This window comes from Amborella trichopoda, chromosome 10 (assembly GCF_054954075.1).
Source record: "Amborella trichopoda isolate Santa Cruz 75 chromosome 10, AtrichopodaSantaCruz75HAP2 v2.0, whole genome shotgun sequence".
In the NCBI taxonomy this organism is placed as follows: Eukaryota; Viridiplantae; Streptophyta; class Magnoliopsida; order Amborellales; family Amborellaceae; genus Amborella; species Amborella trichopoda.
The window spans coordinates 38,952,193-38,978,869 of record NC_142345.1 but is presented as its reverse complement, the minus strand read 5'-3'; the positions used below and the strand labels follow the sequence as shown (position 1 = coordinate 38,978,869).

Sequence of the window (26,677 nt, the reverse complement as noted above, 5' to 3'; positions counted from 1 at the left end):
TTTTGGGATTTCAGTTGGATGTCTTCTAGGACTTTCTAAAAGATTGGGATTATGGTTTAGGGTGTGTAGACTATGGATTATGATACATTACGGTCTAGTAGACAATTATAGTCCCTAGGGGTTTATTAGGCCATTTTATGGGTATTTGTTAAGTTTTATGGGGATTAAGCTTAGGAAATAAGAATCTAGAAATTAGTCGATTTTAAATTTGGGTTCTAAAAGAGACCTATTATACAATTATTTTCATAAAGAGCAATTGGATTTTGTGTTTTTTAGCACATAGGCAGTCTCTGTCGATATTATGCCAATATTTTTTTATACATGCATAAAAATGAGGTTTTTTTTTTTGTTAAAGTTAATTGCTATATTGAAGATGTTGCATCCTCAAGTTTTGAAATCTTAAAATATTCGTGGATTAGGTTTACCCAAATGAGTAACCTCTTAATTGATTGCAATAAATATTTTTATTAGTTTACATTGAGAACATCAAAATATTTATACACATGTAAAATACTTATGTTAAAAGTATTTATCAAACCTTTTTATTCTTTCAACTATAAATTTCAAATAAAGAAAAAGCCCGCATATCAAAACTCCAATCACCACCGTCCAATTGTGTGGATTGAAAGGTTATCTTTCAATCAGTTCACCACGTCCAATAAATAAAGGAAAATGTTTTTATAAGGGTGAGGCCCTAAACAATCAAATTAAGACGCGCCTCAAAAACTTCACTAGAAGAGGTTATTTTAATGTTGAAAACTCTCAATTCGATCATCTTGACGTTTAGATGTATGGACATGAGAAAAAAATAGATTTCAAGTCTTGAAAATAATGCATCTTGTAATGTATTATTTAGACCGTCAATTTTCTAGATTTTCAAGTGTTTATATATCTGCCGATCTATATTATTTTATACTTTTTAAAAAAAAATTAAAAATTTAAGTACGGACCTTAATTTTAAAAAAATATATTAAATGCTCTATTTTTAGAGCATTTCATATTTTTTAAAAAATTTAAAGTCCCTACCTAAATCACTAAAAAATAAAATGAGGCACACCGTGCCCAAACCATATACTACATATTCCAATGGAGAGAGAGAACATAGCATATTTAGCAGATGGCGAATATTAAGGAATGAGGAACAAGCCGCTGTTACTTTTGCGGCACAAGTATGGAAGCATCCAAGGTGCCGACATGGCATGGCATGGCATGGCATGGATTATTGTTACTAATTGGTATTGTTGAGGATCTATTCCCTCTCATTGAAGCCCATTTTCTCATTTCCCCGGGATTGAGTTTATGATATTATCGAAGGAAGAAGTTTATATATAATGAGGCTCTAAACAATCAAATTAGAGCCCATCTAAAAAATTTCACTAGAATAGGTTGTTTTGATGCTCAAATATCTTTAAATTGATCATCTCGACATCAAGATGTATGGACATGAGAAAAAAAAAATAGATTTCAAGTTCTGAAAATAGTGCATCTTGTAAAACATTTTTGGACGGTTAATTTTTAAGATTTCCAAGTTTTCATAGATATGCTTGAACTACACTATTCTTTAAGCTTTAAATTTTATAATTAGAAATGAAAAAATATTTTTAAGCTATCACAAATAAATGTGCACCTAATTGCTTATTTAGAATCTCGACTGTATAAAAATTGCACGCCATTTTAAAAGGAAAAAGCTTATATAAGGGTAAAGTCCCAAATAACTAAATTAAGGTGAACCTCAAAAGTTCACTAGAAAAGGCTATTTTGATGTATAAAAATTCTTAAATCGATCATCTCGACCTCAAGATGTATGAACATAAAAAAAAAAAAGGATTTCAAAGCGTGGAAATGGTGCATCTTGTGATGCATTTTTAGATTGTCAATTTTCAAGTATTCATGGATATGATCGCTGTACACTATTTTTAAAGCTTTAAATTTTATAATTAGAGATGAAAATAAATTTTCAGACTATCACAAAGATTTTTAATATTGAAACAATATGTTTTGACATAACTTGAAGGCGAATCTTGCTTTTGATGGTTTAGGTCCTCGGCCTTATGCAATCCACACCCACTTTAATAGCTAAATCTTGAAATGAAAATATCTGCTCCCACAAACCATCAAAGAAAGTGGGAAAAGTGGACCAAATTTTGGTAATGAAAGTATATATACAAAGAAAGTGGGAAGATTTTCGACAGTTTCAAGGCACATGAGGCCTTGATTGGCAAGCTCCACTCACTCACATAGGAACCTTGAATTTTTAGGGGAGTTGGGAGCAACCATGTTTTGTTTATAAGAGGGTCAAGGTTCTGATTAGGAAGAAGGGAAGGGAGGCATAGAAAGAGGATATCCAGAAAGATCAGATTAGGGCATCTTGGATGGTAAGAGAGCTAAAGATAGGTTCAAGCGTAGAGAAGAGAGGAGAGAATCCTGGTTAGAGAGGTTTTTCCTAAACATTGGGTTCCAAACCAAAGTTGATGCTCCGAGCTCTACATAGTTAGCTACCGGGGCAGCCTGAGATACATAGATGAGACAGACAGGTTAAGGGGACAGTTACCAGTAGGTCCAAAATTTTATTTTAAGACCATTTTCTAGACTGAGTTTGGTACGACCAAGGAAACCAGATCTGCAAGAGGAGATGCACTTCCAACCTTGAGAGGACCTGTGAGGACGGGACCTAGGCTCCCAGTCATCGTCACCCAAACCATACTTAGCTTGTATGACAAGTTTCCAAATGAAGGGGTGGGGGGAGAAAATTTCCACCACCATTTATCAAGAAGGGCAAGGTTCATAGTTCTCAAATTCTTAATCCCTAATCCACCTAATCTTTTAAGGGAGCAGACTTTGTCCCAAGTAACTAAGTGGAACTTCTTGGAATCTTTCGTGCCTGACCAAAGGAAGTCACACATGCGTTTTTTCAAGAAGATAGATAACATAGCAAGGAATTTTGTAAAGGAACATATAGTAGATTGAGATACTGGCTAGGTGGAATTGATAGGGGGATTCTTCCCCCAAAGGAGAGGTACCGGCCCTTCCAGGTGAACTTCTGTTTTAGTTTATCCCAAAGGTGTTTTCTAGGATTTCCTACACATAGAGGAAGGCCATGGTAAGAGGATGGAGGAGTTCAACGTAAGCAGCTGACGAGGTTGTCCAAATCATTACTATCGACTACCACTCCTAACATTTTAGTCTTAGCAAGATTAACTTTTTTTCCAATAAGCAGTTCAAAGGTTCTTAGGAACCGTCAGAGACGGTCAACTTGATCAGGATTGGCCTCATAGAAGACTAGGGTGTCATCAGGATAAAAGAGGTACGAAATCATATGGCTTAAGGGTAAAAAGTAAGGGTAGTAGGGGATTCCCTTGCGTGAGTCCTATAGCAGCAGTGAAAAAGCATTTCGTGGATCCATTAAGGAGAATCAAGAAAGAAGGATTGGAGATACAAACTTTCACCCAGCTCCTCCAACAAGAGCCAAAGCCCACACAGGATTAGATAGAATCCAGGAGGTCGTAGTCCACTCGATCATAGGCTTTCTCCCAATCCAATTTAACTATGAGGCCTTTCTGGTCAGATAGCAACGTAGAATGGATGGCCTCATGAGCAATTAGAGCTCCATCAAAGCTTTGACGATTGGCCACAAAGGCAGATTGGTAAGGGGATAAGACAGAGCCGAGGACCTCTTAAAGGCGAGAGGCTAACACCTTAACAAGGATTTTATACGAGGAATTAAGAAGACTAATAGGGAAAAAATCCTGCATCCTATGGGCTCCTTTAAGTTTGGGGACCAAGGCTATAAAGGTATAGTTTAAAGCGCATTAAGCCTACATCTATGGAAAAATTCTTCAAAGAGAGTTAAGAGATTAGGGGCTATAGTGTCCCTAACGTTTAGAAGATTGCTACATGGAACCCAAAAGGTCCATGGGCCTTACCGTTGGGGAGATCAAAGATTTGCTTTACGAATATTCTCAGCAAATAAGGGTCTATCTAACGAAGAAAATTTTGCTGGGGATAACGATTGGAAAAACTAAGTTGCTTAAAGTAGGGCGCTGATTGAGGGAATTTGACAAAAGGTTTTTGAAACATATAGTCAATGCCAGGAGATCTACCCCCTTTGACCAACTATTGTGCTATTGGGATGACATGGTTGAGGAGTAAGTTTTGTCACTGTCACACAACTGTAACCGGCACCTTGATACGGCACATCCATATGTACCTCCCATATGTGGTCGACTCCACAATCTTTGCCAATTTCACAGACAGAATGGTGTCTACATTATATTTGAAGTTGTTTGAGGATACGAGGCAGCTTGTTGGTACACATGGGTGCACTTGTCCTAGCTTATTTGTTCTAATTATAGCCAAGATTATTCATCCTGATCACCCACACCCAAGTGGCTCAGCTACTCTTTTGCTGATATTTACATCAAAATATTTGAAGGTTTTGATAGTTCTTTTTTGTGTAGTGTTCTTATATTCTTATATTTGAATAATATGAATGCATTGTAGTATGGGGCATACAAACACTTCAAGTTATTGCACCTGAAGCCCAAAGATATCCAAGCAGGGCTGCCAAATGCCCTGGGCCCCTCTTAGAAAATAGTAAAACACTCACAACTTCCATCATGTGGGGCGCTAGGTGATTGATAATGCACACATATATAATGTCATCATAGAAAAAGTGTTCACCAACCTAGTTTCATTTAAATCTCAATAATTTTTTGGTGCAAGTTATTTACATTTAGTTTTCCCTTTTTTTTATGATAGGTTACCTATCATATTTCCCTGAGTTAGGAGAGGAAAGTCAGGAAGATAGAGTATACACCATTGAGGTTTGCGAGACAACCTTACATTGCAAGTTCTTCATCTATGGACACATATGTGAGGGGTACATGCCAAATTGTATGCTCTAGCAGTTTGAGCTCCACCAAAGGATACTAGAAGATCCCTTGCAATGGGAGAGGAGGGAGACCAAGGGGAAGAGATATGAGAACTGGGTGGACGAGCTTTGAGCTCAGGTGAAGAAGTGGCAAATAGGTTGGATTACAGATATACATGCTCAATGGGAAGCCAACAAGGGAATATCCTTATTAGTATACGCTACGGACTAGGCCCCTAATCCATAACCATTTTAGACCTCATCCCTGAAGCTTCACGTCCTGAGGGTATCATGATGAGGATAAAATAGTACAATGTTCACTTCATTTGAAAATGTATTTTATATTTAAACTCTCATATTGTCTTATTTTTTAGGGTATTTAATGTTGTAACTCTCATTTGTCTGTTTTCATATGTCATGATACAGTCGAGGGACATCGGTTATGTGACACAACTTCTACACGATGCTTACACCTCGAGGGATTGGGACTCAGTTAGGAGTGTTAAGGAAGTTGATGTTATACGACCAGAGAGAAGTCCTCAAGAAGATGAAGACTCAAGTGGGGACAAGATGGGGCCAGGTTGCTGCATGTGGAAGAGGAGAAGAGGGGGGATGGGGAGACTATGGAGCGAGGCAGTTGGGTGGGATGAAGCCTATGAGCAAATGGAGGTGGACGGAAGGCTCGATAAGATGGAAGATTCGAATCCAGTTTGGGAGAGTTTTCGATCAAAGGAGTGGGCAAGTACTGCACAGCTTATCCTCAACCCGGCTCAGGAGGAGAAGCCTAGATGGCAGTTGTGCCTGACCCAAACGAAACAGGGAGAGCAACTCAAATACAGTAGAATTTGAGTTGCCAAAATGGTATCATAAGTATAAGCTAATACGAAAGGGCCACTAGTACTTTGTGAAGTTCTTTCTTTCTTTATTTTTTGTTTTTTCTTGCTTTAGATGGTTTCTTTATGTAAAGGGGCCATTAGTGCCTGCTGATATGGTTTTTTGCTTAGTGTTTGAAAAAAAGATAGAATTATGTATAATTCAATGTATATTGAGTTTCTCTGACTGAGACCCCTTTATCTCTCTCTTACCTAGTTTACTAATTCATGAGTTTAAAGAAGTTGGAAGTTTGTTTTGGTACTTTCTGTGGTCCTAATTGGTTTCTTATGCTTTTCAGTTGGATATTTTTATTGATGAGTATTGGGGATGATTTTTTAACACTCTAAATTAAGATGGAATGCATAGAATCAAGGGACGATATCAGCGTCGAGATTTAATCCAACGGTTGTCACAACACATATAAGCTTGATGGATAGAATCTCTCGTGAATGATCGAACATCATTATGTCAATTTTTTTTTTTTTGAGACAGTACATCAAAGAATTATGTGGGTGGAGCTTGCCATACTAGGCCTCATATTGGAAAGTTCGGAAAATGTTCGTATAAAATTGCAATTTTATACTATAGAAGTAATGTGCATCTCAAAAGTCAAGTAGAAAAGAGTGTTCGGACATTGCAAAGCTGTTTAATTGATCATCTCGACCTCAAGATATACGATATAAAGAAATTTTTTTTTTTTTTGAAGTCCCAAAAATAATCCTTCTTGTAACAAGTTATTTTAACTGTCTATTTTCAAGATTTTTAAGTGTTTTTAGATTGCTCAATTTATTATTATTATTATTTATATTTTATAATTAAAGAACATATATTTTCAAGCCATAATAAAGTTTCCAACATCAAATTATATCATCCGGGAAAATTTAGAAATAGGCCTTACTTATATAATATAGGGTGCGCTCCTTATACAAACCTCACTATGAAGTGTAAGCATAAAGACAAATTCGGTAACCATTTGTGTGACATGTGAATAAAGTAAATGAAGGTTTTGGTTTTCTCCTGTATGATTTGGTTTTCTCCTATATGATTTGGGTTTTGACATATCACATATGTATGTTGTTTTTCAAATTTTTGGGGCGAGCACTCATCTTTCCCAGTTCCCAAAAAAGAAAAAAATTTTCTCCAAAATTTCAATTTTATCCCCTAATAAAATTGTTTATATTGGATGAAAGTTGTTTCTTACAACCAATTCTATTCATAAACATTGGATCTTTTAGAAATTGTTTCTGTAAGGTGATAAGTCCTCACGTGTTGGAACCTTCAATAAATTTGGCTGAAGACTGCCTCACAATTTAACTTCTGATGCTGCCCATGCCATGGTTTCTATTCATCCAAATATCATTATTGGTAACCAAATATTAATATTGAAGAGTCTCATCTTATCATTAACCTGAGACTCAAGCCCAGTAGGGTGATCAGTGACATGCCATAGTGTTGCAAATTCAACTTCCCTGAAACATGCTTAGCATCAACCAAATAAACTTCACTCCTGTAGAAAATCCTTCCTGATTAGGCAAATTAAGAAAACATGAAACATCTATTTTTCTAAGCAATCAAGTAAATAAAAGTGAAGCAACACATATATTGGTAACCATGATGCCAAACACAATGGTCTAGCTAAGAAGATGGATATATTTAAGCCATCGTTTAAAAACCCAACCCGAATCGCTGTGACAGATTGTTCACCCACTAATACATGTCTGATCGTTGGATCAGATCGGTCCAAATCGATGATCCAAGAAATATTTAAAAATAATTAGGAAAAATAAAATAAAGTAAAAAAAATTAAAATAAGGATTTATAGGACGATGATTTAAAAAGACCTAAAAAAATATTAAATAAAATTTTAAAAAAATATATTTTAAGGAGTTTTAAGGGAGAACCTGGTCAGGACACTTACTACTATATAACCAGTTTGGTCCCACCAATTCCCATTTGGATCGGCAATTCGGATCGAAAATTGCCAGGTATTAAACACTGATTTAAGTACTAAGAAAATATTTCATACTCATGAAGTTTTTCTTCAACCATGATGGCAAACACATCGGTCTGCCTAAGAAAATGGATACATTCAAGCACCAAGAAATATTTCATACTCTTTTTAAAAATAAAAAACAAATAACTAACTTACAGACTAAGAAATATTTCATACTCATGAAGTTTTTCTTTCTTTGTTTTTTTAATCTGAGAAATTTGACTCTACCTGTAATTTTTCATATCCCAACCAGAAAGATGGGCAACTTCTTTGAAAGCATTTCTCCACACCTCGTGTTTTCTTCTCCTCAAACCAAGGCCCATTTTTCCAACAGACATGTGAAGGCTCCATAATACAAAAAACAGGAAAAACAGACCTTATCATAGTCGTCAGTTGCAAACTCAGTCCATAAGAAATCAGGTCAAGGCAGAAGAAAGAAGAAGCATGGTTGGATGAAAAGACAGTGATGAAGAACTCACATTCTTCAATGGATCTCTGTACATCACAGGGAATATGCTCTCTCCTCTGGGTTTCATCATCATATTGTGTGGGTAAATACAAGGTAGAGATACCTGAATCACCTAGATCTGGTTGAGATGTGCTGTGAAGCTCTTTCCTATGTCTTGATGGCAAAAATTGAGAAAGACATATTTGATTTCTGGTTCTATCTCTATGTCTTGTAGGTTGTGAGGGAACTCATACTGAGATTTTACCATGTTTCACAGAACCGAACTCATACTGATTTACCATGTTTCACAGAACCGAGCACAAGTTCAGGTATACTCTCCCCATTTTGCTCTTTACCTCCATCAATTCCTGTAATTGCCTCTCGATCTCTCGGCGGATTTTTGTACAGTTGGGGTTGGGGTTGGGGTTGGGGTTGGGGTTGGGTTAGGGTTAGGGTTAGGGTTAGGGTTAGGAGACTGAAGTCACTCAAGCTGCTCAATCGAAGAAAGTGGAGCAATGCTGCCACTTACTTTTCAACCGTGCCCATATCTGCTTTTGAGCGGGGAATCTGGACCACACTTACTTTATGCCAGGGCCAGATTCCGCTTTTAACTACTGAACAATATTATTCACAGGGAAATTTACTAATATATTATTGAGAAAAAGACATTTTTGATGCTCAACTATCTTCAAATTCCTCTGAACCAAACCAGTGGTTTAAAAATGAGCGCGCGATTTTCAATAGTAGACTCGTGCGGACACGTGGTAGGCCCATCTCACGAGTTAGGAAACACATTAAGGCCCTGTACCTCCGCATGCACCTTATTTGTGTATTGTGTTTTTATTTATAGAGCATTTTAGGGCTCTCGTCATCCGCGGGACAAAATTAGAATTGCATAACTAATAGCATGTTACAGCCTTGTAAATAGAATGTGATGAATTGGTGGAGAAAGGATAGCTCTATGCATTTTGGCCTGCACTTTTCAACCTTGATTTCTGCACTTTTCACCCTTGATTTCTCTTTCTCTTGTGCAATTGCCGTTTTGGAGCTTTATTTTTATTTTTCTTTTAAAAACATAAAAGAAAAAAAATCATGTTGTAAAAAAAATAAAAGGAAAAAATACCTTTTGGGGCTTTATTTTTATTTTTTAAAAACATAAAAGAAAAATAATCATGTTATAAAAAAATTTTTTTTTTTTTTTAAAACCGTAAAAGAAAAAACTCTTGTTGTAAAAAAAAGAAAAGGACAAAAATACCCTTTGGGGCTTTATTTTTATTTTTTAAAAACTTAAAATAAAAAAAATCATGTTGTAAAAAAAATACAAGGAAACAAAAAATATAGAAGAAAAAAACATGTTGTAAAAAAAATAAAAAGAAAATAATAAAAAATAGAAAGTAATACAACAAGCATTTTTGGTAAAACAATAATAACGCATCTTTTTATTTTTCTCATATAAAAAAAGTAATATAATGTATTTCTTGTCAAAAATTAAATAAAAGATAATACAAAAAAAAAAAAAAATGTAGTACAACATCTTCTTAATTTTTTTATCAAAAAATAAAATAAAAAGTAATACAACAAATATCATATTTTTCTTAACAAAAAAATAATAATAATACAACAAATATTTATTGTCAAAAAAAAATAAAAGATCTTTATAAATACAACAAGTATTTCTTAATACACCCTAGGAATAAATCATATAATATTATAGTTAGTTAGGTTGTAATAATACACCCTAGGGCACGATCAGTTTTTTAAACTACTGGTTTATTCCATTGGAAATCTCTCTCTTGCTAGTAACAATCTCTTTTACTAAATTTATTCTAGAAATCTAAAAATTTAAAATTTTGAAAAATTAAAGTGTTATTTCGAAAATTGATTCTCATTCTAATAATTTCTATATTGATAACCAAATATTTTATTTTATTTATTAATTTTTACATTATAAATCATGTAATGTACTATTTTTCTTACCGTTGTCAATAATATATTTTAAATTTGAAGATATTATAAAATATTTTGGATTTGTTATTATTTGTATTATAAAATGTAAACCAACAATTTTAATTTCAGTATATAATATTATAGTTAGTTAGGTTGTAATAATTTTGGATTATAGTTAGTTAGGTTGTAATAATTTGGGTTTTTTTAGCGGATTAGGATTTTCCACAAATTCAAGATTTAGTGGGTACTTTTTTATCGATTTAATTTACTCTTTATTGTAGTCCATGTATGATTATATACTTTGTCCATAATAATTCTATGATTTTTTTTTTGTGTGATGTAAATTTAATGGTTAACATAATATTCACAAATTGATGAAATAAATGAAAGGTAATAAAGTAGTACCCTCATTTCTTATTGGATTCCTAAAAGGCAATATTTATAATGAAATTTAGTAATTGTTTTGGATTTCTTTTCAAGCTTAATCCGACTGAGTCGGCTGATTCCCAATTCGGATCTTCGATTCACCAATCCGGATGGGTTTTTGGATTGCTCGATCCGGGTTACCAAACCATTTTTTAAACCACTGCTCTAAACAATCAAATTTGAGCCTACCCCAAAAATTTCACTAGAAGAGGTCGTTTTGATGCCCAACTATCTTCAAATTGATCATCTTGACATCAAGATGCATGAACATAAGTTTGTAAAATTGAAACCAAATTTCTCGATACTATTTAAAGGTAGGCTCTAATTTGATTGTTTAGATCCTAGGCTCTATACAAACCGCACCCAAACTTATAATCTCAAATAAGAGCTTGAGTCCTATAAATATGTTATAAAACCTGTAAGTTAAATAACAAAAAAGATATTTAAACCCCTCTTTATTTTTTTTTCATTGTTAAAATTATAAAATTTATCAATTTTTTTTCTAAAAACATAGTCATAAACATCAAGCAACTTCATCATAAATGTCGAGTTTGTGATGCCAATTTTAATTTACTTGTGAGGTTCACGAGACGAGAGAGAGAGAGAAGTATTCAAGTAAAGTTACTAAAGAGAGGGGAGGAAGAGGAGAAGTATAAATTACGTAATTTGAACAGGTAAGGAGAAGGTAAAATTGTCTCTTTTTTTTATTTAACTTGGTTCCATGGGATACTTATAGGAATAAAGGTTATTTGAAATTATAATATTAGAGAGGGGGTTAGTCTTTTTTCCTATTATTATTTAGGTAAAGCATGCTACGGTGTTGTACGATTTTTAACAAATGTGTTTTTTTCAAAAGGTAGAAAAGATGTATTTATTTATGGTGTAGTTTGTATAAGGCTGATTTTTTTTTTTTTGAGAAAGTGCGAGCTTCATTAAGACAATGAAATGAATACAAGGAAAAAGAAAAAACAAATATAAAAAGAGACAAAAAGAAGAGGAGAGGGACGTAGACTGAACTTGAGAGGAAAGACAACAAGGTTAGGCAAGACATAGCATCATTGGCCAAGCGGTCCGCTGCAGAGTTAAAACCACGAACAACGTAACAAAAGGTGACCTCAAAATAAGACAAACAAAGTAAGGCATACCTTTAAGTAGTATTGGAAAATGTTATTTTAGTATCAAAAATATTTATAATAGCCTTAAAATTTATAAAAAATAGTGCATCTTGCATCACATTATCTTGACGGTCCATTTTCAAGATTTTTCGTTTATAGATCTATTTTATTTTTAACTATTTTTGAAGTTTAAAATTTTAGAATTAGATATAAAAATAGATTTTCAGATAATCCTGAGAATTTTTTACACTAAAAATTACAATAAAATTTGAAGGTGCGCTTTAATTGGATTTTTTAAGGTTTCAACCTTATAGAAACCGCACCCTTCTCTTATTTATGTTTTATAGGTAGAATTTATAAAAAAAAGTCTGTCAACGCAAAAAGAGAAGTAAAATTAAAATTCGATCGTACTTAGACCAAGGGGTAATTTTTTTAAAAAAAATTGTATTTCCACCTAACATTTCCTATTTTTGAAAAAAATTTAAGGTTCCCACGTAAATCACTATTTTCGAGTGATTTTAATTATGTCGATGCTAAAGATGCATCTTCTATTGAGAGAAAGGGGTTAATTATGTAGACGATAAAGATGCACCTTCTATTTAAAGGGAGAGCCCTGCATTTTCTTTCATCAGTTTCTTCATCCATTCACTCAACAAAGAGCGGAGGTTTGTGTTTTGAGAGAATGGTAGTGGTTTGCAATAACAGTATGGGTGTGGGGGTGGAATGGCCGGAGCCTGTGGAGAGAGTGCAGAAGCTTGCGGAGAGTGGGATTCAGCATTTGCCACAGAGGTACATAAGGCCTCCCCAAGATAGAAGCTCCTCACTCTCTCTCTCTCCTACAGGTGTCCCAGTGGTGGATTTATCAGCAGGCAACAGCATGAAGGTGATGCAGTCCGCTTGCAGGGAGTGGGGTGTGTTCCAGCTCGTAAACCATGGCATCCCCGACACGGTTCTCTCCTCCGCCATGAATGCCTCCAGAGGATTCTTTGACCTCCCCATGTCCGAGAAGCAGCTCTATGCCAACGATCCCCTCACTTATGAAGGTTACGGTAGCAGGGTGGGCGTGCAGAAGGGCATTCTTTTGGATTGGGGTGACTACTTCTTCCACCATGTCCGTCCTCTCTCTCACCAGAAACAACATAAATGGCCTGCCAACCTGCCGCACTTTAGGTCATAAACAAACCCTTCTTCCAATCTAACTAGAACTTAGGAAAGGGTCTGGGTAGTGGTGGTAGCACCCCTATACTGGTTTTCCTGGCACCGCCCACTGATACCTTTTAAAAAAGCTAACTCTTTAATCTATATAAAATAAAAACAAAGGGACAGGGTCTATCTTCCTCACTAAATTACCAAAAATAAAAAAAAAAACACAAAGACTTAACCCGTTTATCGCTCGCTTTCTATGTACTCTCTGTGTGCCCTCTGCGACGTTGTCTCTGTTTTGTTGAATTCATTGTAGATTTCATTTCTGTACAGGAGGAACATCGATGAATACTGCAGCCGGGTGTTTGAGCTGTGCAAGGAGCTGCTAGGCATATTCTCTGAGGACTTGGGACTTCCCAAAGGATGCCTAGTTGAAAGGTTTGGTGGAGAGGAGCAGATTGGGCTGAGTTGCAGAATGAATTATTACCCAAAGTGCCCACAACCAGAGCTCACCCTCGGGCTGTCCCCCCATACCGATCCCGGAGGCTTCACAGTGATTATTCAAGATGACAATCTGTGCGGGTTGCAGGTGAAGAAGGATGTTGTTTGGGTTTCAGTTCCTCCCATTCCAAAAGCCCTTATCATCATCTTGGCTGATCAGCTAGAGGTAACTGTACCACCACTGCCACCTCCGCATCTTGTGGGTGTGTGAACTCATTTCCATGTTCATATCATATGGTTATAGGTAATTGTCACCTCCTCCTCTCTAAGGTAAATCGTTTGTTATATACAATCCCACAAAGGAAAAGTATATAATGAGACAATTTACCGTGACAATTAATTTTGACCAGAATGTGAATTTGGGTGACTGCATTTATTTTATTGATCAAGCTCAAAGTTTAAAAGAAATTTTTTCGAATTTGAAATAGTTATAAGTTATTGCGATCACCTTATATAAGAACTTTTTTCGAATTTAAAATAGTTATAAGTTATTGCGATCACCTTATATCAAAAGTGAATGATCAAATTGCATACAATCACACCTGAAAAGGTGCTGTCAAATGGGATATACACGAGTGCGGAGCACAGGGCAACAGTGAACAAGGAGAGGGAGAGGATGTCTCTGGTCGTATTCTGTAACCCGGACGGAGAGATGAAGATTGGGCCAGTTGAGGAGGCGGTCGCAGCAGGAAGAGGTAAAGCATTGTACGAGGAGATGAGTTTCAACCAGTACAGACAGTTAATCAGGACCGTTGGAACCAAGGGCAAGAGCTTCGTGAATTCCAGGAAGGGAAGTTAGAAGAGCAGCACCAGATGCAAAAGCATCTCCTTCTTACTTGGAGGAATCCTTTCCGTCCACATCAATAAGCATAAAAACAAATAAATAATTCAAACCCCTCTCAGAATTGGATGTCGCCTATTTAAGAATGGAAGCATTGGGATAAAGAAGCGTGGTCTTTTTCTATTTCTTTAATTGATGCTTATAAGTCAACTGACCAACATTTATGGTCATACAATATGGTTGCATTATATAACTATGAAAAAATTTAGGTAAGGTTGTAACTTTAAAATGTAGAATTACACATGCACTTCAAAAATTTATTAAAAAATATATGTTTTAATGTTGAAAAACCCTCTAATTGATCATCCCCGACATCGAGATATATAAATTTTAAAACAAAAATTTGAATCTCAAAAATAGTGCATCATGTAACATATTATCTAGACTATCCATTTTCAAAATTTTCATATGTTTATAGATCTACTTAATTTTAACCATTTTTAGAGTTTAAAATTTTATTATTAGATATGAAACTAGATTTTGATATAATCCTAATATTTTTATACAGCAAAATTATTTATTATTATAAATTTCGGGGTGTGCCTTAATTTGATTGTTTAAAGTTGTAACCTTGTAGAAACCACATCCTAATCATTTCCCAAAAGTATTATATAACAGTGGAACAATTTGAAAATTAAGAAGTCGGTTAGTTGGAAAATACTGACAACTCAGGATCCAATGCATGCAAATCCTTCGGGTTCTAACTAATTAATTAGTATATTTAAGTGCAGTATACATTTTTCAACCTATTTACAAAGGGTGCGGTTTGTATAGAGCCTAAGCTCTAAACAATCAAATTAGAGCCTACCTTCAAATAGTATCGAGAAATATGGTTTCAAAACTGGAAATCTTTTTGATAGCCTTAAAATATTTTTTCATCTTTACTTATAAAGTTTAAAACTTTAAATATAGTGTAGATCAAGAGATCTATGAAAATCTTGAAAATTGACTGTCCAAAAGTGTGTTACAAAATACACTATTTTCAAAACTTGAAATTCATTTTTTTCTCATGTCCATTCATCTTGATGTCGAAATGATGAATTTGAAGATATTTGTTCATCAAAACAATCTCTTCCAGTGAAATTTTTGAGGTAAGCTCGAATTTGATTGTTCAGAGCCTCGGCTCTATATAAACTTTTTGCTCTACAAAAGGTCCACCCATTTAAAGAGGGGATTGTACACTATGAGATCATTTTTTTAACAAGGGGGCCGCAGTCAGTCCTAATCGTTAGTTGTTAATGGCGTAGGGCGTGTGATGAAGTTTGAAAAAAAAATTTATTAAATTGAAATCAAGGCAATGATACTTATAATGAAGCTTTGATTTAAAGAAAAATGGTTTGATAGGGCTGCAACTCTAATAAAATAAGTAAAGCTTCACCTCATAACTCATCGAAAATTACAATTCACGCATTGAAAAAGCTTTACATCTTGTCTTAACTTGAACATTATGGTTGTTAAAAAAAAAAAAAGTTTGGATTTTAAACACTAAAAATAGGTCATATTATAATGAATTATCTAGATCGTCCATTTTACCTTAAAAATAAGGGTTCATATATCCATAAAATCTGTATCGTTGTTTAAATTTCAAATTTTATTGTTGGCATGGGAAATTGATTTTAAATCCATCATAAAGATTTCTATTGTCGAAAGTGCTTTTCGGATAAGGATTTGAAGCGAGGCTTTACTTTATTCTCAACTATTTGGGCCTAGGTCGAGGCCTTGTAGGCCACATATAACTTCTGACCCAAATTTAGGACCAAGCATGGCATAGCAGTCCAACCCATTATCAGCCTTGATTTAATGCCCATGTACCAAGAGAATAGAATGGTCCAAAACAGAAAAGATTTATACAAGTTATCGGAAGACAGTGGGATCATAATTTTTAAATTTTATAATTAAAAATAAAAATAAATTTTAATCAACATATGACACTATTTAAAAGTTTGTCTTACTTTGATTGTTTAGAGCCTGCCTTATATAAACCATACCCATAAATAAATACATCTTTTCAACTTTTTAAAAAAGAGTGCGGTTTGTATAGAGCCTAGGCTCTAAACAATCAAATTCGAGTCTATCTTCAAATAGTGTCGAGAAATGTGATTCCAATAGGAAATCTTTGTAATAGCCTTAAAATATATTTTCATCTTAATTTATAAAGTTTAAAGCTTCAAAAATAGTATAGATCGATAGATCTATGAAAACTTGAAAATATTGAAAATTGACGATCCAAAATTCCGTTACAAAATACACTACTTCCAAAACCTGAAATCCATTTTTTCTCATGTCCATATATCTTGATGTCAAAATGATCAATTTAAGGATATTTGAGCCTCAAAATAATATCATCTAGCAAAAGTTTTGATGTAGGCTCTAATTTTGATTGTTTCAAGCCTCAGCTCTATATAAACTTTTTCCTTTAAAAAACTCAGATGAATTAAAAGCGTGCAACGCACTAGTACAATTTATCTAAATAATATAAGGAAATAGACTAACCCTAATTCCTATAAATACTTCACGGGACCCCAAGTTAAATAAAGAAAGACATTTAATACCCACCTTAGCTTTTTTAAAATTTACCTTTCATTTTTTCTTAATCACCTTATTATCTAAATCTTGGAAAAAAATTTACCCTCTATCGCTTATTTCCTCACTCATGAACATATTCCTCCCCTCTCTCTATTAACTTCTCCAAAATACTTCTCTCTCTCATCTCCTGAACCTTACAAGTAAATTAAAAATAGCTTTACAAACTGGATATTCATAATGAAGTTGATAAAAAAAACGAAAGGTATATTTTATAGTTTGACAATGAAAAAAAATAAAGATAAATTAAATATTATTTTTTTGTTTAATTTGGAGGATTCTATAGGATATTTATAGGACTCAGGACGTTATTTCATATTATAATCTTAGAGAGGGGATTTATGTCTTGGGAAACATTTCTATACTTCTCCTGTTATATGGAAGATAAACACTCCCCCATCCAACTGTCTAATGTTGATCAAATGAGCTACAGACTGTTCTATCTCGATTCGACGCTTCAAAATATTTTATTTTTATTTTATTTTTTATACAAATTATATGAATATAAAATTTGGCACGTACCATCATCCCAATGGGTTAACCTAAAAAAATATTTGAAAATATTTTTTATAAAATAAAATAACCAAAACGCCTCTAAAAGTGTTAACGGTGTTTTGATTATTTTATTGGCATTATATACATTTAGACCATTTATCTTTTGTATAGGAAGGTTACAATTACTTACAACCATTTGATGTCAAATCTGATAGCTTGGGTGTTGGAAAAAAAAAAAAATTGAATTTTGAGCTTGGTCAATGAAATAAATTTTATATCCAATTGTGACCAGCAAAGGTAAATGGTCTCGTTATATACTTTACTTATTTTATTTTAGCCAAAAATAATTATGAACTCTATGTACTCTTTGAAGACAATTCCATATAATATAATATAATGTCAAAGCGGAATTTGCCCGTGTATAACGAAGTAAGTTGCAAATTCCCCGCTCAAAAGCAAATATGGGTACCAATGGTTTAAAAAGCGGATAGGTGACCCGAATCGAGCACCTCAAAAACCGATCCGGATTGGCGAATCAGCAATTCGGATCGGGAATGGGCTGAATCGATCGGATTAAAGCTTCAAAAAAATCCAAAAAAATGATTAAAAGTCATTATAAATGTTGTTTTTTAGGAATCCAATAAAAAATGAGGGTACTACATTATCACCTTTCATTTTTCTCATCAATTTGTATATATTGAGATGCTATTTCCCTGTATAAACTTAAATATTAAATTTGCATCACATAAAAAAAAAATCATAGAATTATCATGGATAAAATATATAATTATACATGGACTATTATAAAGTTTAGACTAATCAATGAAAGAATGGCCATTAAAATCTCGTTTTGGCGAAAAACCCTAATCCGCTAAAAAAACCCAAAATATTACAACCTAACTAACTATAATCCAAAATTATTACAACCTAACTAATTATAATATTATATACTGAAATTATAATTATTAGTTTACATTTTATAATTATTTTATTAGACAAATAATAACAAATTAAAAATATTTTAGAATATTATCTAATTGAAAAGTGATTAAAAATTTATTAGAAGAGGCTTCCATATCATATGACTAAAATTAAAAATAAAACCACCAATAAATTCTAATGTAATTATATTAAAAAATTCAAAATAAATTTACCCAAAAAAACGAAAAATAAAGATGCCAAAATTCAAAAAAAAATCCTATCGGCAATATGCACAATAGCTACAAAAACATAAAAATAAAAATAAAATATTGTAATAAAACCCATCGAAAAATCTATTTTACTAATAAACATCAAAAAAAATTATATGGCTATTTTTTAATTTGACACACTAAATTAATGAGTGCTATTAATTTATTTTTTAATTTTATATAGCCGTTTATTAGTGCTATTAATTTGACACGCTAAATTAAAACGCTACACATATGGACAATGGCTTGCAATAGTTAATGGCTTGGAAAAATTATATGGCCGTTTATTAGGTAATGGCTTGTGTGACGATGGCTTGCACGCTGTTGAAGGCAAGTGGGAATTGTCCCACATCAGTGGGAATTGTCCCACATCGAAAAGATCAAGCGACTTCCAAGTTTATAAAAGATGTGAGGATGAGCTCTTCAATAGCGTGCGAGCGAACGATACATGGGGTGACACGTGATTGCATGTGAATGTGGTGCTGCCATCCGATTCTATACAGTGATTCGGTCGAGAATTGTCGATTTTCTTTTAGATGTGAAAAAATGCAAAAATATTAGGGCAACCTCGTATGTGCAGACGAACGAGAGCACGTGCGTGAACCGATTTAACCGGCTGGGAACCGGTGGTTCTATTCTAGAACCGAATGGTTCCCGATTTTATGATGGAACCCGCACACGAGGCGAACCGCGCTCGCCGATTTTTAAAACACCGTGGGTAACCGTTGAAAAGAAGTGCCAGCATTGCTCCACTTTCCTGGATTGAACGGTTTTGAGTGACCTCACTGTCCGAAACCTAACCCTAACCCTTGCTGTACAAAAAGCCGATCGAGAAGCATTAACAGGAATTGATGGAGAAGCATTTACAGGAATTGATGGAGGGAAAGAGCAAAATGGCCCAAGTATACTTGAACTTGTGTTAAGATCTGTGAAACATGGTAAAATCTCAGTATGAGTTCCCTCACAACCTAGAGAAACAGAGAGATCGAACCAGAAATCAAATCGAATAGCTGTCTTCCTCAATTTTTGTCATCAAGACAGAGAAAAGAGCTTCACAGAACATCTCAACCAGCCTAAATCTCCATACTCAATTACACATTTTGATTTTTTTTTTTTTGTTTTTATTTTGCCTAATTATTTTTAAATATTTTTTGGATCGGGAATTTGGACAGACAGATCCAGACCTGATCTGGATTGCTGAGCCAATGATCCGGCAGGTGAACGATCTGTGACACTGAACCGGATTTTTAAGCACCGGCTTAAATATATTCTATCTTCCATGTTCCGAAAAATATATCCTATCTTCTTAGCCAGACGGCATCATGGTCACCAATATCTCTGTTGCATCACTTTTATTTACTTGATTACTTAGAAAAGTAGATGTTTCATGTTTCTTTAATTTGCTTAATGAGGAAGGATTTTCTACAGGAATGAAGTGAATTTGGTTGACGCTACGCATGTTTCAACTAAGTTGAATTTGAGAACACCATGTCATGTCACTGATAACCCTATTGGGCATTGACTCTCAGGTGAGTGACCTGATGAGAATGTTTTGGATGATTAAGACTGCATGGGTGGCATCAGAAATAAAATTTTGAGGCGGTGTTTAACAAAAATTTGTCAGCCTGAAACTGCAGGAGGTTAGAGATGTCGAAACTTCAAACTTTGGAATGTTAGCCATAGGTTACAGATGTCCACACTTCAAACTCTATAATGTTAGCCGATGTTAAGAGATGTCCAAACTTCAAACTCTGTAATGTTAGAGAAGTATCACGAGCACTTGTTAAAAATAATTTTTAAGAAAGTATTGATTATAAGAAATAACTTTTTAATTGATTGAGTGATTAAAGTTTCAGAGTTGATGTTAGGGCAGTACTTGTTAAAAATAATTTTTAAGAAATGATTGCGTGTGAGAAATAACTTTTTGGGTGATCGAGGTTTCAGAGTTTTCAAAAATAAGTTTGAGTCTAAGAAATTTTCTGATATTTTTATATTGGATGATGTTAATAACCCACTTAAAAAAAAAGGTGATTAAATAAGCATCATATTTGTGTAAGTAAAAGAGTCGATAAGGAGGGTTTGGGAAGCGGAATCATCAAATATGTTGAATGCGGATAATAAACTGGACAAGCTTCGACAACTACTGCTCTACTCGAATCTCTCAAGAGATTCTAACCTGACTGGGGCAACTATAGTGTTGTCTAGAATCTCTCAAGAGATCCTAACCCGACTGGCGCAACAATTTTATAGTTGAAGCCAATGGTTTAAAAAGTCGATCGGTGACCCGGATCGGGCACCTCAAAACAGATTTGGATCGGCAAATCAGTGATCCGGATCGAGAATCGGTCGAATTAAAGCTTCAAAAAAATCCGAAAAAATTATTAAAATTCATTATAAATGTTGGTTTTTAGGAATCCAATAAAAAGTTAGGGTACTACATTATTAACTTTCACTTTTTTCATCACCTTGTGAATATTGAGATGCTCTTTCCCAGTATGAACTTACGTTGACCATTAAATTTACATCACACAAAAGAAATCATAGAACTGTCATGGATTAATTGTATAATCATATACGGACTACAATAATGAGTTGACTAAATCGATGAAAATTTGGGCACTAAAATCTCGAATTGGCGGAAAACTGTAATCCGCTAAAAAAACCCAAATTATTACAACCTAACTAACTATAATATTATATACCAACAATATTTTACATTTATTTTATTATATAAATAATAACAAATCCAAAATATTTTATAATATCATCTAATTTAAAATGTATTATTGACAACTGTAAGAAAAATAATACACTACATGATTTATAATACAAAAATTAATAAATAAAATAAAAGATTTGGTTATCAATGTAGAAATTATTATAATGCGTACCAATTTTTTTTAATTTTTTAGGTTTCTAGAATAAATTAGTAGAAGAGACTGTTAGTAGAAAGAGAGAGATTTCAAATGGCCTCATTGTATGAATCCTATCTTTAAATTAATATTCTTAAATTTATGTTAAAGACCATCTTATTATAAAAATAAAAAATATAATTAGACCATTTATTCCTAGGTTGTATGAAGAAATACCTTTTATTTTTTTGACAATAAATACTAATTGTGTTATCTTTTATTTTATTTTATAAGAAAATATGATACTTTTGATTATCTGTGTTTTTTTTTTTTTACAAAAGAAGAAGATGTTGTACTACATTTTTTTTTGCTTATTGTATTACTTTTTTTTTTTTTTTTACAAGAAAAATAAAAAAAATAATGCTGCCGAAGTACATTTTATTTTTTTATGCCTTTTGTTTTATTTTTTTACAAGAAATACTTGTTATATTACCTTGTATTTTTTTTTACAAGAAAAATAAAAAAATATTGTATTATCTTTTTTATCTTTATCTTGAAAAGCCTATTATTTTATATTTTTTTATTTTTTTACAACAGTATTTTTTGCCTTTTTTTATTTTTTTGACAACAAATTGTATTTTTTCACAAAAAAATAAAAAAATGTTGTATTATCTTTTTTATCTTTATCTTGAAAAGCCTTTTATTTTATATTTTTTCTATTTTTTTACAACTGTATTTTCTGCCTTTGTTTTTTTATTTTTGACAACAAAACTTTTTTTGTATATTTTGGTTGTGCGCTAAGGGGTTCGAACTCAAAAAATAAAAAATTTTGTGTGCTAAGGGGGGAAACTCAAAATATTTTTTGGTGTTCGCTATAGGGTTCGAAGTCAAGACATAAACCCAAAATTCAATGTTGTCAACCAACATGGCCACGTCACCACATGTGATTTTTCTAGCTTCCATAATAATATATATTCAATGATATTGCTTTAATGACTTTTTGTGGGAATTATCCCACATCGAAGGATGAGTGTTGCTTGGTTCTCTATAAAGTCATGTGTATTAGACTTTCTATTGCGCCTGTAGAGACGTGAGGGAGGCAAACGGTAGATGAGTTACCACGTGTGGCCACGTGTCACTCTTGGTGGTGGCCACGTGTCACTCATGTGAGGCTGCCAGGTGTAAATCCAAAAAAATACTGGCGATTCCCGGTTTTTTAGTGGAACCTACTCGGTAGCAGGCGATTCCCGAGTCAAACCATGCGAGTCCGGCTTGTCTCGACGAGTTTTCAAACACTGGTTGAAGCCGACTCTCATAATGTCATTTTTTTGGTTTGGAGATTATGCAATTAATTTTTGAAAAGCTTGCAATATTTGGTTTTAGTTAAAGGTCATTTGAAGTCACTCGAAAATATTGAACACAATAATAGGTTGTAGATGCATGACCAACTTCGAAATGGGGGATGGATTATTAGAACTAGAAAACTTGGATTTTCTTAGAAGCTGTAGTAGGTTGTGGCCCCAAGACGAGGTATTAGACACCTTGGAGGTACAAGGAGAGAAATACTTAATCATATGCTTATTTTTCTCATTTCTGAGAAAATTTATAGTGAACAATAGAATTGGCATGAGTTTAATTCTGTCTTATAAAAAAATGAGACAGATACATCTCGTTTTTAGCATCATCTTGCAACTTAGCTCACATTTATTTTTACTGTCAATAAGGGAAGAATTAAGGTTTGAGGCCTAATGCTTAAGGTGAATAAAGCCGCTAGATTCTGGACTGGTTCGTGTGTCAGACTCTGTTGTGCGTAGTGCTGATCGCAACTTTTAGATAAGTGCTAGTGTCTCTTTTAAGACTGTGCTGCCAATTGACATTGATGACCCTCACGATGAACTTGTTCGGTAATGGATCACAACTGAAGGTGAGGTATGGAAGAGACTTACATTAGGAAATCCTCTAGAAGATCACCAAAACCAAACTTGTTTTTGGTGTTTTTCCATTTTTGAGATAATATCATTGAGTGATTGGAAGATGGGGATCAAATTGAACTTGTAAACGCATCGACATTTTCAGATGACCGAATAAGGGAAGAATCCATCTGGCATGCGAACCAGAAGATACCAAGGACTCCATTCAAGAAAACTCTGGCTTCTTCAGTTCATTGGATATTCAATGACAGTTTGCAGCCTCACTATCTCACAAGTACCAACAATGTTTTGTTCTGATTGCTAAAGTATGCTTTTTACATGGTGAATGGTTTCACAATTGACTTCAATATCAACTACCTTACTCTTTATGATTCTAAGAAAAGTACATGTTTCTGCCTCCATTTCTTTCATGCACTTGATTCCCAAATGCTTCCTATGAACATAAACTTATTAATGAATAGTTATATTGAGTCAAAAGCAGCACAATCTGGTATTTATGTGAATCAAACGGTTGCTTAGATATGGAAAAAAAAGTATGCGAATTTTATAGCTCTCTATCACCCCATGTTTGTATATGGAGGGGACACCAGGTGTGTTACATCTTTACGGCATGATGATATTGTCCACAAGGAATTTTAAAAACATTTCTTTCCTTTCTGCATTGTACATTTGGGTATAACATGATGAATTTTACATTTGCGAGAGGATGCTAGCTGGTATTTTCCTTGATATTTTTGTCAAAGTAAATCTCAGCTGGAAAGGACCGATCATCTTCTATTAATAGGCCCTCTTTCAGATCACAGCTCAATATCTCTCCTTGTTTTAGAAATGATGGTTTCACTCCCGTCATGCTGCAGTTACGTATATAACTCTTTCAATTCTAAATAGTTTTGAAACCTGACTATAAAATAAGGGATTGTATATAATTATGCATTAACAGAGTTTTGAAACCTGACTATAGTTTATAATTATGCATTAACAGAGTTTTGAAACCTGACTATAGTTTGGTCGAAAAAGTTTTGGAAATAAGAAAGGTACAACCTTCTAAATACCCGATACACCCACGAAGGAGAGAGAGAGAGAGAGAGAGAGAGAGAGAGAGTGGTAAGCGTTCATCATAGCCTGAAAGTGTGGAGTTCGGCTTGGTGGTTGGGGCCTTGTGAAGCTACAACAATGAAAAATTATAATGTTTCTAGAAATTCTTGGAATCATTTTCTGATGGATTTTAAAATTCTTGAGAGCTGATAACACAATTATCATTGTCCATACAATTTAAATTTTTTGAAGTATCAAGTAATGAAATTGTAGAATACTGCATAACTGGCATGAAACCAAGGTTTTAAAAGTGGAAAAAAGAAAAAGGAGATTATTCGCCCCCACAAATAATTGCATTTTACTAGTTAAAAAGTAGATAAACTTCATTTCAACGGTCACGATTCTGCAAGTTTTAGTAAGCTTCTGGTTATGCGAATTCTAGTATACTTTTGGTTCTAAACGTTTTCCTGATCGATACACCTTTTTTTAGTACTTCAGTAGTAGGAATAGAGCTTGAGATAAAACTTGCAAACTAATCAAGCTCTATTCCGATTCCTAATCAATACACCTTTTAAAGGATGGGGTTTCTGTGAGTAAGCCAATGCATATTACGCACACCTGCGATTCCCCTATAAAATTCATCTTTTTTATCCAAATTTTTAGTAATACATCATCTAAGCCAAGTTGATTATGAATATTAAAAAATAATGTATGGTCCACTTAAGATAGATGTTTGCGGGTCAACATCTATCTTGAAAGAAACGTACAATTGTGATATACCAAAAACCAAACCATATACCAAAACCTTATACTTCATTTGCCTGAGACACAAATGCCTACGGAATTTGTGTTCATGCTCATACTTAAAAGCTGAGGTTTATATAAGAAGCACACCTTACACTGTTCAAGTCGGCCGTATCTTTAAATTTTGCCAGATGATATAGTTTTGATTTCGGAAACCTTATGATGCCTTGTAAGACACATGATTACAGGATTTGTCTTCATGTTTATGAGTGAGATTTGTATAAGCGCACTAATAAAGTGTATCTCTAAATTTTGTTGGAAGATATAATCTAATATTGGAAACCATATAATGGCTTGAAAATCCATGTTTAACTCTCTCTATATATAGGTTTTTCTAAAGTTGCAACTTTAAACAATCCAATTACGGTGCACCTCCAAATTTTATTATAACATGTAATTTTGGTGAAAAATATCTTAGGATTATCTCAAAATTTATTTTCATATCTAATTATAAAATTTTAAAGTCCAAAAATGGTTAAAATAAAGTCGATCTATAAACTCATGAAAATCTTGAAAATTGATGGTCCAGATAATATATTGCAAGATGCATTATTTATGAGAATCATAATATTTTTTCTTTCATATTCATACATCCCGATGTCAAGATGATCAATTAGAGGTTTTTCAACATTAAAAAATCTTTTTCGATGGATTTTTGAGGTGCATCTGTAATTCTACATTTTAAGGTTGCAACCTTATATAAACCTTTTCCATATATATATATATATATATATATATATATATATATATATATATATATATATATATATATATATATATATATATATATATATATATGAAAAGTCTTTCCAACGCCTATAGGCGAAAATAAATAGTGATTTCGCCTACCCTCATCACCGTCCAAATTTCTTCGCGCGGTCACAATTATCTGGTAGTGTTTTATTTTTCATTTTTTTTTCTATAAATCGGAATGACCTGAAATTTGGAGGGTATGTACATATTACTGAAGTACTTCTAATAAAAATATAAAAAAAAATTATCAACAAAAAATAAATTAACCAAAATACCTCCAAAACCTTTCAAGGGTATTTTGATCAATTTATTTCGTGTAAAATATTTTTTTATAATTTTCAAAAATTCCCTTACTTTTTATGAATACAAGCTCCAAATTTCATATCATTCCGCTTTCTATAAAAAAATTGAAAAATAAAACACTAACGGACAATCGTGACCACGCGATGAACTTCTGACGATGATGGAGATAGACAAAATCACTGTTCATTTTCACCTATAGGCATAGCATAGTATTTTTCATATATATATATATATATATATATATATATATATATATACACACACATACATATACGGTTTGTATAGAGCCTAGGCTCTGAACAATCAAATTAGAGCCTACCTTCAGATAATGTCGAAAAATGTGGTTTCAATATTAAAAATCTTTTTGATGGCCTTCAAATATGTTTTTAGTTTCATTTATAAAGTTTAAAGCTTCAAAAATATTGTAGATCGATAGATCTATGAAAACTTGAAAATCTTTAAACTTGACAGTCCAAAAATGCGTTACAAAATACACTATTTTTAAAACTTGAAATCTATTTTTATCTCATGTCCGTGCATCTTGACGTCGAGATGATCAATTTGAGGATATTTA

General features: G+C 33.4%; 1 protein-coding gene and 1 long non-coding RNA gene across 2 annotated transcripts; one reads left to right on the top strand and one right to left on the bottom strand.

Annotated features, from left to right (window-relative positions):
* Positions 1 to 6,895: 6,895 nt before the first annotated feature.
* On the bottom strand, positions 6,896 to 8,701 carry LOC105420623 (uncharacterized). Its single transcript, XR_016041991.1, has 3 exons — positions 8,216 to 8,701; positions 7,965 to 8,081; positions 6,896 to 7,250 (listed from the first exon to the last, which is right to left on the bottom strand). It is a non-coding gene; the product is annotated as an uncharacterized LOC105420623 (long non-coding RNA).
* Positions 8,702 to 11,977: 3,276 nt separating this feature from the next.
* LOC18434076 (jasmonate-induced oxygenase 4) lies at positions 11,978 to 14,393 on the top strand. Its single transcript, XM_020667121.2, has 3 exons — positions 11,978 to 12,842; positions 13,149 to 13,482; positions 13,867 to 14,393. The coding sequence occupies exons 1-3, from the start codon at positions 12,259 to 12,261 to the stop codon at positions 14,113 to 14,115; spliced, it is 1,167 nt and encodes a 388-aa protein (XP_020522780.2). The 5' UTR covers positions 11,978 to 12,258; the 3' UTR covers positions 14,116 to 14,393.
* Positions 14,394 to 26,677: the final 12,284 nt, after the last annotated feature.

Bases quoted from the DNA above. Each gene is read 5' to 3' on its own strand.
- LOC18434076 (XM_020667121.2), top strand. From the start codon at position 12,259: ATGCACCTTCTATTTAAAGGGAGAGCCCTGCATTTTCTTTCATCAGTT. The intron at 12,843-13,148 runs GTCATAAACAAA...ATTTCTGTACAG, and splicing joins GCCAACCTGCCGCACTTTAG to GAGGAACATCGATGAATACT. The intron at 13,483-13,866 runs GTAACTGTACCA...ACACCTGAAAAG, and splicing joins TCTTGGCTGATCAGCTAGAG to GTGCTGTCAAATGGGATATA.